This window comes from Polyodon spathula, chromosome 17 (genome assembly GCF_017654505.1).
Source record: "Polyodon spathula isolate WHYD16114869_AA chromosome 17, ASM1765450v1, whole genome shotgun sequence".
Lineage (NCBI taxonomy): Eukaryota > Metazoa > Chordata > Actinopteri > Acipenseriformes > Polyodontidae > Polyodon > Polyodon spathula.
Genome location: NC_054550.1, coordinates 34930757 through 34942321, shown reverse-complemented (window position 1 = coordinate 34942321; position 11565 = coordinate 34930757). Strand labels below are relative to the sequence as shown.

General features: G+C 48.0%; 2 protein-coding genes across 3 annotated transcripts; both read right to left on the bottom strand.

Annotated features, from left to right (window-relative positions):
* Window positions 1-92: 92 nt before the first annotated feature.
* On the bottom strand, window positions 93-3493 carry LOC121329701 (TATA box-binding protein-like 2). Its single transcript, XM_041275400.1, has 4 exons — window positions 3415-3493; window positions 1701-1923; window positions 1178-1272; window positions 93-898 (listed from the first exon to the last, which is right to left on the bottom strand). The coding sequence occupies exons 1-4, from the start codon at window positions 3491-3493 to the stop codon at window positions 822-824; spliced, it is 474 nt and encodes a 157-aa protein (XP_041131334.1). The 3' UTR covers window positions 93-821.
* Window positions 3494-4155: 662 nt separating this feature from the next.
* On the bottom strand, window positions 4156-10077 carry jmjd7 (jumonji domain containing 7). Of its 2 annotated transcripts, none has more exons than XM_041275715.1 (8): window positions 9891-10077; window positions 9479-9632; window positions 8731-8999; window positions 7546-7602; window positions 7089-7184; window positions 5511-5650; window positions 5123-5282; window positions 4156-4592 (listed from the first exon to the last, which is right to left on the bottom strand). In XM_041275715.1, exons 1-8 carry the CDS (start codon window positions 9952-9954, stop codon window positions 4504-4506), a joined length of 1029 nt encoding a protein of 342 aa, XP_041131649.1. In that variant the 5' UTR covers window positions 9955-10077; the 3' UTR covers window positions 4156-4503. The 2 variants fall into 2 exon arrangements, with proteins under 2 accessions (XP_041131649.1, XP_041131650.1); XM_041275716.1 differs by having other exon boundaries at window positions 5574-5650.
* Window positions 10078-11565: the final 1488 nt, after the last annotated feature.

Genomic DNA, 11565 nt, shown 5'->3' with positions numbered 1-11565 from the left:
TTTGTTCCAACTGTACCTTAACGAGTTAATTGGACCAGTTAAGCTTCTAATAAACACTTAACTAGTCCAATTAAGCAATTTAGGGTACAGTTGGAACAAAAACCAGGAGTTACAGCGGTCCTACGGACCAGGGTTGGAGACCCCTTCTTTAGAGGAAGGACTGTCGGTATGATCAAGGACAGATGCAGTACCATGAAAAAGCTTCAGAGAGCTGAAAGCAGCAGTTTAATGTTTAAAAGTGATATAGTATGTTTCTGTATTTATCCCTGGAATTATTTTGAATAAACAGAGTAAGCAAGTTAGTGTGTGTCATCGTTTATACACTGTTAGCGCTTGTTATTGCTATATTAAACACACATTTAAGGAAATAGAAAACATGTTCATTGCTTCATATAGTTCTTAGTATTTGCTGAGAAAGTGTGTATGGTATGATTTGTCTTACCAAACATATACAATGTGTGTTGCAGCATTGTACAATAGCGCCCTTAGTGGTTAGAACCTTGGGCACTAGATCACTTGCTCAGTGGGTTGGAGCGGCTTAACTAGATAACCTAAATATTCACAAAAATGATATCAAAATGTGAACAAGCTATTACATGTCTATCAATCCAGCAGAACATTTACAAGAACAAAACATCATTTTGGAAAACGAGGAGCTGTCATGTACCAAAAATCTAAATACATTTTAATAATAATAATAGATTATATAATACATAGTGTTCACAGTCCTTAGTGTTCACTGTACCTCTGTTTAGTGTTCCAAACATATAGAATACACACATTTCATAGAAGCGTTTGAATGCTGCGGCCCGCCCAGCCACTCACACCTTCTTGAATCCCTTCAGAATGGGGTAGATGTTCTCAAAGGCTTCGTAGATCTCAGAGCGCTCTTTTGCCCCTGTGGAGAAAAACAAGGAGAGTTTCTGAAGTGGTTGACGTCAACAACCCACCCACTCAATGCTACAGAGAACAAAAATATAACACACTCTAGAACAGTGAAAACCATTCATAAAATATAACACATTCTAGAACAGTGAAAACCCTTTTTAAAGTGATTGGGTTTGTACACCTTCACACAAAGCAATTGAATTGCAAAGGGAAATACACATGCCACTGACTCCACTCAGCCCACACTCTATCAGGTGTGGGTTGTATTGCCCTGCTGCGCTGTGCTCACCGGTCAGCACCACCTTCCCCGACATGAAGATGAGCAGCACGATGCGCGGCTTCACCATGCGGTAGATCAGCCCTGGGAACAGCTCCGGCTCGTAGCTGGAAAACAGGAAGCCATTTCCCAACCCAACCTGAAGAGCCATGTCCAAACTGCCTGGCTAATCCCCGCCTGGGCTCTTGATGTGCCTGAGCAGTAGGGACACTGAGGTGCAACGATGTGGTCCCTGTGGGTCCCCTCTCAAGATTAACAACTCATCATGAACAGGACTAGAACCATCTATTATGCCACATCTTATATTACATACAATCATATAACTGACATGATATATTTTAAGGAAAAAGTTCAGGCTAATGTCTTCCTCACCATCATTAACTTGCTAGTAATGGGACTTACACAGAGCACAGAGACACCTGGTTCACGAAGGTCGGGCTAGACAAGTGCAGCAGACGAGTAGATAAATGCCTGTAGTAATGTATTTGCACACAGCACCCCCAGGTGTCTATAAGATGTAAATGCGCCCCGGTACCTGCTGAACTGCTGGTGCGTGAGGACCAGGCCCTCGAGGCGGATCGGGAACTTGACGTCGCAGCTCCCCACCATGTTCTGAATCTTGAAGTCTAGGAATTTGGCCGGGAAGCCGAGCTTCTGGACCACATGGGCATACTTCCGAGCAGCTAGCCGGGATTGCTCCTCACTGCAGGGAGAAACAACGCCAGCCACTGCCAAAACACTGCAATCCAACACAGCTGCTGAATCTCAGTGGTTGGATCCTGGAGGTGGGTGATAGACTGCTGGAGGAGTGTGTGGAGCTGGTTCACTGTGTCAATGCTGCAGTGTGTCCTGGGGTGGAGGAGTGTGTGGAGCTGGTTCACTGTGTCAATGCTGCAGTGTGTCCTGGGGTGGAGGAGTGTGTGGAGCTGGTTCACTGTGTCAATGCTGCAGTGTGTCCTGGGGTGGAGGAGTGTGTGGAGCTGGTTCACTGTGTCAATGCTGCAGTGTGTCCTGGGGTGGAGGAGTGTGTGGAGCTGGTTCACTGTGTCAATGCTGCAGTGTGTCCTGGGGTGGAGGAGTGTGTGGAGCTGGTTCACTGTGTCAATGCTGCAGTGTGTCCTGGGGTGGAGGAGTGTGTGGAGCTGGTTCACTGTGTCAATGCTGCAGTGTGTCCTGGGGTGGAGGAGTGTGTGGAGCTGGTTCACTGTGTCAATGCTGCAGTGTGTCCTGGGGTGGAGGAGTGTGTGGAGCTGGTTCACTGTGTCAATGCTGCAGTGTGTCCTGGGGTGGAGGAGTGTGTGGAGCTGGTTCACTGTGTCAATGCTGCAGTGTGTCCTGGGGTGGAGGAGTGTGTGGAGCTGGTTCACTGTGTCAATGCTGCAGTGTGTCCTGGGGTGGAGGAGTGTGTGGAGCTGGTTCACTGTGTCAATGCTGCAGTGTGTCCTGGGGTGGAGGAGTGTGTGGAGCTGGTTCACTGTGTCAATGCTGCAGTGTGTCCTGGGGTGGAGGAGTGTGTGGAGCTGGTTCACTGTGTCAATGCTGCAGTGTGTCCTGGGGTGGAGGAGTGTGTGGAGCTGGTTCACTGTGTCAATGCTGCAGTGTGTCCTGGGGTGGAGGAGTGTGTGGAGCTGGTTCACTGTGTCAATGCTGCAGTGTGTCCTGGGGTGGAGGAGTGTGTGGAGCTGGTTCACTGTGTCAATGCTGCAGTGTGTCCTGGGGTGGAGGAGTGTGTGGAGCTGGTTCACTGTGTCAATGCTGCAGTGTGTCCTGGGGTGGAGGAGTGTGTGGAGCTGGTTCACTGTGTCAATGCTGCAGTGTGTCCTGGGGTGGAGGAGTGTGTGGAGCTGGTTCACTGTGTCAATGCTGCAGTGTGCCTCACAGGCATTCTCTCAAATAAAAACCCCGTTGAACTACAGTCCCCCCCCCAAAAAAAAACACAACAGTAGTAGATATAAAATGATTTCCAGAAATAACTGGACCAAGTTATGACGCACTGTTGTTAAATACTACTCCAAACGAACGCGTGGAAACACTTACAGCTTCAATTGACTGATCAAAATAACTTTCCAAAGTATTGTCTGCATCCATGCAGATCTGCTTTTCCATGCGGTACTGTTGAGAAGCTATAAAATGTGATTTATGCCGATCAGATCTCACTGGCTGGACACTTCGAACACAAGTGTCTTGTTTTTTTAATTTTAATTTTTTTTGTGGCTATTCTAGATAAGTTTTTTTTTTTTTCACTTCACCCGAAAACTTTTCTACCTCGATTTTGTAGTTCCTGTTAGAATGCACGCCACCCAGCTCATTAACAGTGATTAATAACATAATCACATCAACTGAAACAATTAGCAGCTCAGCGCTATATTAACTACAGCCTGGACGCGACAGGTACATCCACTGCACGAGCGCGTTCCTGCAGGTGAAATCAATGACGACACAATCACGTCACATTAGAATGACCTGCACTGCGAACTGTTCTTCTTCAGCTCTAAATTATCTATATAAATACAGTATATGGTGCGATGTAACAGGCAAACTATGCAGTTTGAAATAGCTAATAAGAATAATTAAACAGTATAATAGCGGGTCAGTTCCGATACAAAGGCAGAACACAGGGCTGTGTCACATCAATATCAGTCTTCTATGTGTTATAGTGTATATGTTTACTGCAGTGAAAACTTCCCTTGTTGGTACTGCACCCCCATATAATACATTCCATATTGCATTAGCCTGCTGTTGCACACATAAATACCAGGTGTATATAAACGTGGAAGTCCGTCTATGGGCATGCAGTGTGTTCTACTATGAAGGAAACCTTTGATAGAATCTATTAGCTTGCTTGTTTACTGTATTTTACAAACATCATAAAGCTCAGGAGCAGACCTGTTCTAGTTTCATATGTAGCACAGGCTGACGAGTGATTTTTTGATTGAAGTAAGAGCTGGCGCATCTACTTTCATTGCAGATCAGGGCACCACAGATCATGGTACATTTTCATGAGTGAGTTTATTGAAATGCACAATTCTCTGTTCTATTAAAAATCCTACAGCAAAAGAAATCTTGATACAGACACGTTCTTAATCCATAAAAAAAGAATGAAATACAGTAGCAGGCACAAGATGTCCCTCTTTTATTAAAAATAAATACGAATGAAGATGCCCTGAGGTCCTCCTTGCTGCTAGTGAGATGCCCTTCCTCTCTGGGGTTCTCTGGCTCTGGGGTTGACCCCTGCGTGACCCCTGCGTGTTGCCCGCACTCTTCTGTTCTGCTGGCTAAAGCGTTCCAAGAGTCCTCTAGACCATGTGACTGCCACACCTCCAGTATCCCACAATCCCCTAGTTCTTGCCCAGGACAGCAGAGAGAGATTCGAGGAGCTGGAAGTAGTTATACTTTACATCGAACTCCATGTCATACCAGTAATTCACTGTATGAGAGGAGAGCGAGAGAGAGCGAGAGAGACAGGGGGTCACAGCAGGTACAAAGCAACACACACACACGCACGCACAAACACACACACACGCAGTATCAGCTGTAGCGATTCCAAAAATCTGACAATTGGATTGTTCCGCAAACGTACAAGAACCGGTAACATCAGCTTCCTCACTTCCACGTCCATGACTTTCCAAGATTCAGAAAACCTTGTTTGGAGGGTGTGGCACTTTACATTGTTATCACAGTGTAATTAATTACTTTATTACCCTCCTCTTTGTTATGCATTATTTTCCAATCACCCATTCAATAAATGGCACAGTATGAAACACATTTTTATTGAAAATCTTGATCACCTGCAAAAACTGAGTAGTATATATATATATATATATATATATATATATATATATATATACATATATATATATATATATATATATATATATATATATATATATATACACACACACACACACACACACACACACACACACACACACACACACACGGGGCGTGCTCTTGTACCTGCGATGCAGCCCTGAGACTGGCGGACATGGTGGAACCACAGGGAGGGCAGGTACAGCATCTCCCCCGCCCTCACAGTGCAGTGCAGCGGCCGGGCCAGCCCATAGTCTGGGTAACGCTCCAGATCCGGGTTCAAGGGGTCCACTGGGATCCAGGGCACCTAGACATCGGCACACACGGGATCAGACAGACAGTTCCTAGACATGCACACACAGGATCAGACAGACAGACAGCCAGCTCCTAGACATTGGCACACACAGGATCAGACAGACAGACAGCTCCTAGACAGGCATACAGACTCAGACTGCACCTGGATACAAACGCAAGTCAGAGAGACAGATGTTTCCATGTTTCATATTGTGACTGGTCTCCACTATGCTCGACTAACCTCTGATTGGAGGAACTGGCTATTGAAATCATCCATGCTGAGTGTGAGTAAGGGTCTCGTTACCTTCTCCGCAGCCTCCTCATCCACCACATCGAAGGAGCCGTCCTCCCTCTGTATGAAGGTGGCCGGCTGGTACAGCTCTATGCGAAGGAACAGACACACACAGACACAGACACAGACACACCCTGTCCGTCAATCAAAGAACGGTGCTGTTATTTGTTTGAATTTTCCTCTGTGCACACTGTTGTAATATAGTGGTTTGGCTTCCAATAGCTTTGTGTTTGACAAGTTGCATATATGCCTGCTAAATAAAGCCTGTATCATTTTAGGAATTGGAATTGATTCAAAGGGAATGGGAAATGGAATTAGAACCGAAAAACAAGACTTGACCCTAAGCCTGGTTCCCCGTGCAGTGATCCCAGGGTCGGTGTGAGGGAGGGAGGGGTGTTACCGTATGGGATGAAGGGTCGGTGTGAGGGAGGGAGGGGTGTTATCGTACGGGATGAAGGGTCAGGATGAGGGAAGGAGGGGTGTTATCCTATGGGATGAAGGGACAGGATGAGGGAGGGGTGTTATTGTACGGGATGAAGGGACAGGATGAGGGAGGGAGGGGTGTCATTGTACGGGATGAAGGGTCAGAGTGAGGGAGGGAGGGATGGGTGTTATCGTATGGGATGAAGGGACAGGATGAGGAAGGGGTGTTATTGTACGGGATGAAGGGACAGGATGAGGGAGGGAGGGGTGTCATTGTACGGGATGAAGGGTCAGAGTGAGGGAGGGAGGGAGGGGCGTTATCGTATGGGATGAAGGGACAGGATGAGGGAGGGATGTTATCATATGGGATGAAGGGTCGATGTGAGGGAGGGAGGGGTGTTATCGTATGGGATGAACGGTCAGAGTGAGGGAGGGAGGGGTGTTATCGTATGGGATGAAGGGACAGGATGAGGGAGGGGTGTTATTGTACGGGATGAAGGGACAGGATGAGGGAGGGAGGGGTGTCATTGTACGGGATGAAGGGTCGAGTGAGGGAGGGAGGGAGGGGTGTTATTGTATTGGATGAAGGGACAGGATGAGGGAGGGGTGTTATTGTACGGGATGAAGGGACAGGATGAGGGAGGGAGGGGTGTTATTGTACGGGATGAAGGGACAGGATGAGGGAGGGAGGGGTGTTATCGTACGGGATGGAGGGTCAGGGTGAAGGAGGGAGGGAGGGGTGTTATCGTATGGGATGAAGGGACAGGATGAGGGAGGGATGTTATCGTATGGGATGAAGGGTCGATGTGAGGGAGGGAGGGGTGTTATCGTATGGGATGAACGGTCAGAGTGAGGGAGGGAGGGGTGTTATCGTATGGGATGAAGGGACAGGATGAGGGAGGGGTGTTATTGTACGGGATGAAGGGACAGGATGAGGGAGGGAGGGGTGTTATCGTACGGGATGGAGGGTCAGGGTGAAGGAGGGAGGGAGGGGTGTTATCGTATGGGATGAAGGGACGGGATGGGACAGGATGAGGGAGGGAGGGAGGGAGGGGTGTTATCATACGAGATGAAGGGTCGGGGGGAAGAAGGGAGGGGTTTTACCGTACGGGATGAAGGGTCGGTCGGAGGGAGGCAGGAGGATGAAGTGCTTCTCCCCTGAGATCACACAGTACAGGTTCTCATAGTGGTCCTTGTGTACTGAGGGAATGAAGGAGAAAGAGAAAGAGCATCTTAAACCGCTCCTTGCACACGCATTGCCATTAAACACACCAGCGTTAATTCTGATTAAGTGAAGCATGCAAAGTTTTGGGCTAGTGCCTTCATGAGTGTAACTGAAACTAGAAGAAACCAAGTCAAGCTGACAAGAGCACTGGCTTATATTTAGGGGCCTTGTGATTTCTGTTTCTCTGTGCAAGCAAAGTACACAATTCAATCACATCACTGACACACAGACTCAAGAGGCTGGCACTGCTGTTCTCTTCTTCCAGCACTGGGAACATTGCTGGCACTGCAGTTAGACTCTTTTTCAATGACTGGATTCATCAGTAAAGCAACTCACAGGATGTGACAGCAGCTTCTTCTCCCAGCCAGAAGTTCACAGCGTCGGGGTGTTTCCCTGAAAACAGACGAACAAAAAACAGCTCAGTAAACACTCCTCCATGTGTGTGCCAGTGTGCGTGTGTGTGCCAGTGTGCATGCGTGTGTGTGCCACTGTGCGTCAGTGTGCGTGTGTGTGTGTGCCAGTGTGCGTCTGTGTGTGTGCCAGTGTGCATGCGTGTGTGTGCCAGTGTGCATGCGTGTGTCAGTGTGCATGCATGTGTGTGCCAGTGTGCGTGTCAGTGTGCATGCGTGTGTGTGCCAGTGTGCATGAGTGTGTGTGCCAGTGTTCGCGTGTGTGTGCCAGTGTGCATGCGTGTGTGTGCCAGTGTGCATGCGTGTGTGTGCCAGTGTGCGTGTCAGTGTGCATGCGTGTGTGCCAGTGTGCATGCGTGTGTGTGCCAGTGTGCGTGTCAGTGTGCATGTGTGTGTGCCAGTGTGCATGCATGTGTCAGTGTGCGTGCGGTGTGGTCAGTGTGCATGCGTGTGTGCCACAGTGTGCATGCACGTGTGGTCACAGTACGTGCGTGCACACGCACGTGTGACACACGGTCAGTGTGACAACACACCGTCACACCAGAGTGTGTGTGTCACACGTGCAGCAACGCACACACACGGTGTGTGTGTCACACGCAGCACACAGTCAGTCACGTGCGTGTGCAGTACTCACCCACAGTCGTGTGTGTATGTGTGCGTGTCAGTGCGTGTGTACCCTGCTCTGGTTCTGGTAATTCACAGAAAGTAAATAAAAGAGGTGACTGTGCATTTATCCTCTGTTCTGACTAATGCTTTGTTTCACGAGACTGCTGCATATCTTGCACCCTTTTGGAGTAACAGACTGATTTTCAAAGAGTTACTCCCCTCAGGCCTAACCCTACACTCTTAGCTTCTGGACCTCCGCTACGTCTACAGTGATCTCTAGTTGACACAGTGCTGGATCTGTCTGCACACACTGTCTACAGATGGAAATCAGACTCCTGTAGCACTGCAGTTTACTCATTCTAGGTTATAAAATGAGCCTGAATAGCCACAGTGTGCAGGTAACAAGCTCAGGTGCGTGTTGTTAAAGTCCTAGTAAAACCAGGAATGGATCACACTGCTATGCAATGGGAGTCTGGTTTCCACCCCTGCAGTGCAGCGTGATTACCCAGAGCCTTGCTCATCCAGGGTATCTCAGTGTCCACATCTCGGGTGAGCTCCGGCAGCTCCTCGGTCAGACTGGAGCACTGCTTCTGCATGTAGAACACACCCCTCTGCCCACTGACCCCGGCCCCACCCCGGCTCTCAATCAGGTCCAGCAGTGAGGCGAAGGGCATGCGCCGCTCCTCAGGCATGACGAATCGATCCCCGAACACAGCGTCCGCGTAACCGTGAGGAGTGACCGCCACACTGACCGGCTTTGAGCCCACGGCTGCCCTGCGGAAACACAGAGCAGCAATATACACTGGCCAGTAACACCACGCTCACACACACTGACCAGTAACACCACACACACACTGACCAGAAACACACCACACTCACACACACTGACCAATAACACACACACTGACTAGTAACACCACACTCAAACACACTGGCCAGTAACAGCACACTCACACACACTGACCAGAAACACATACACTCACACACTGACCAGAAACACACCACACTCACACACACTGACCAGTAACACCACACTCAAACACACTGGCCAGTAACAGCACACTCACACACACACTGACCAGAAACACATACACTCACACACTGACCAGAAACACACCACACTCACACACACTGACCAGTAACACCACACTCAAACACACTGGCCAGTAACAGCACACTCACACATACTGACCAGTAACACACACTCACACACACTGACCAGTAACACCGCGACCCCATGCTTGGTTCCTCACCTGAGGTAGGCGGAGCTCCACTTGGACAGCGCTGGCCAGTGGCTGATGGCGTTGCGGATGATGCAGGGTTTGTTTGGACACAGCCAGTCCCGATGGAAGTGCAGGGGAGACGGCGGCTGCTCCAGGTAGGGTACGGAGCGACCCACGAAGAGCTCTGCCAAGCAACGAGAGGGAGGCATACACTGGCATTAACACAGCCCGAGAGACTGCGCTGTATGTGCGGGCTCGTTTATAGGCTGTATACAGACTCAGTACTGTACTACAAATCACCATTGCAATACAACCCGTGCAAGGCAACCCGCATGGTGTTGCACTACAGTGGAGACGGGTGTGGGCTGATTCAATGTATCGTCTATGGAAGTGAAGTACGCTATTGTTTTTGTTTTTGTTTGTATTATTATTTGTAACTCACCTTGGGCTTCTATTGAAAACTCTCTCAAACATCTCCTCGCCGCTTCCAGCTCTCCTTCAGCCATTGCAACCCGCTTCTGAAACAACCTCTAGAAATAGTCTTGAACAAAATGCACTCCACAGATCCCGTACTTTATCTTGCTAAGTGTCACGCCTGTCAAATGTGTTGACATTTTACAACCATAGAATACTACCGCCTCCTATTTGCACACAAGATTGGCCTAGCAGCGTTTCCATCTGCTATAGCTCCTTCTGGTGGTCGGCAGTAATAAATACAGCCACTTCACTTTCAGGTAAAACATTGAACATTAAAAATAAACAATATATATCTATATATGAACTAGCTATTACATATCCAAGTTATAATAACTAAATGTATTGTTCTTTGTGTTGTTTTAATTTTAAAGCATATCTTATGTCCTTATTTGTGGACCCTGGACTCTTAAGAGGCTATAATGGATCCTTAAACTGAAGTGTTCCCAGTAAGGTACAATGGGGTTCGCAGAGCACTGTGGAGTGACTCTGGGGTACAGTAAGGTCCACAGAGCTCTGTGGAGAGTGTCTGGGGTACAGTGGGGTTCACAGAGCACTGTAGAGTGGGTCTGGGGTACAGCGCATTACAGTGAGTTTACAGAGCACTGTGGAGAGGGTCTGGGGCACAGCATGTTACAATGAGTTCACAGAGCACTGTGGAGAGGGTCTGGGTTACAGCGCATTACACTCAGTTTACAGAGCACTGTGGGGTACACCAACACCCCCACGCCCCCTAAGCCCCAAAAACAACAACCCCAACCGCACAGCACACACAGACTGGGAGAGCTTCATAAATACTGGCTTTATTTCAAAGTGTTTTTCAAGAGGGATTTGGTTGGATACACATACAGTACAAACATTATTAGGGTACAAACACTTCAGAACTGAACTCGTGCCCAAGCCAGTGCAAAAAAAAACCCTGCACACACATATAAATATAAATATACAGGGTTTAAAACAGACAGCAGTTAAAAACAGGAATAAACAAATACGTCCTGGTCCTTCTCAATTAAAAACAGAGGTTTATCACAAATCTGATAAAATTACATACAAACACATTATGAACTGTTAAGAAAATACAACCATGCAAAAAAGGAGTCCTGTCTCTCTTAATGGGGCAGACCCCTCCCCCATGCATGGGCCCTCTGCATTACAAGAGCTGCCTGCTCCCGAATTTGAACAGAAAGGGCATCGCTACCCCATGCCAGTGCAAGTATCTATTTATCTAGGATGCACAGCTAGTTGGGACCTCCCCTTTAAGAGGTGCACTGTTGCTGTACAATACATTATTTTAACACAGGAGAGCAGAGATCCTGCTTGGTGGGGTGGGTTTACATGCTGTTTGCTCGACAGTAAAGTTGGCTCATCTTTGCACTGCCACATAGACTCGCAAGTATGCAGTATCTACCCCTGTCTCGGAATCACCACTGCCCTATGTTAAGATAATTTGTTCTACAGCAGCAGAATATTAGGATCTCAAAGGTGTGTGTGGGGGGGTAACATTATGAATGTCTTATACATTCTACCAATCACATTCCAACCAGAGTAAGTGGGATGGCTAGTTTCTGAAAACCATGACCATTTCCTTGTTGATCTTGTAACGACTGTGACTTTACCCTGCCACCACCCTGCAGGTTCACTTC

What these genes read in the sequence shown, in the direction of transcription:
- LOC121329701 (XM_041275400.1), bottom strand. Translation starts at nt 3,493, where the DNA reads ATGTTATTAATCACTGTTAATGAGCTGGGTGGCGTGCATTCTAACAGG. An exon ending in ACGCACCAGCAGTTCAGCAG is followed by an intron (nt 1,273 to 1,700) that starts GTACCGGGGCGC and finishes CCTGTTTTCCAG; the next exon opens with CTACGAGCCGGAGCTGTTCC. An exon ending in GGGGAAGGTGGTGCTGACCG is followed by an intron (nt 899 to 1,177) that starts GTGAGCACAGCG and finishes TTTTCTCCACAG; the next exon opens with GGGCAAAAGAGCGCTCTGAG.
- jmjd7 (XM_041275715.1), bottom strand. Translation starts at nt 9,954, where the DNA reads ATGGCTGAAGGAGAGCTGGAAGCGGCGAGGAGATGTTTGAGAGAGTTT. An exon ending in AGAAGCTGCTGTCACATCCT is followed by an intron (nt 7,185 to 7,545) that starts GTGAGTTGCTTT and finishes TCATTCCCTCAG; the next exon opens with TACACAAGGACCACTATGAG. An exon ending in GCCAGTTCCTCCAATCAGAG is followed by an intron (nt 5,283 to 5,510) that starts GTTAGTCGAGCA and finishes GCCGATGTCTAG; the next exon opens with GTGCCCTGGATCCCAGTGGA.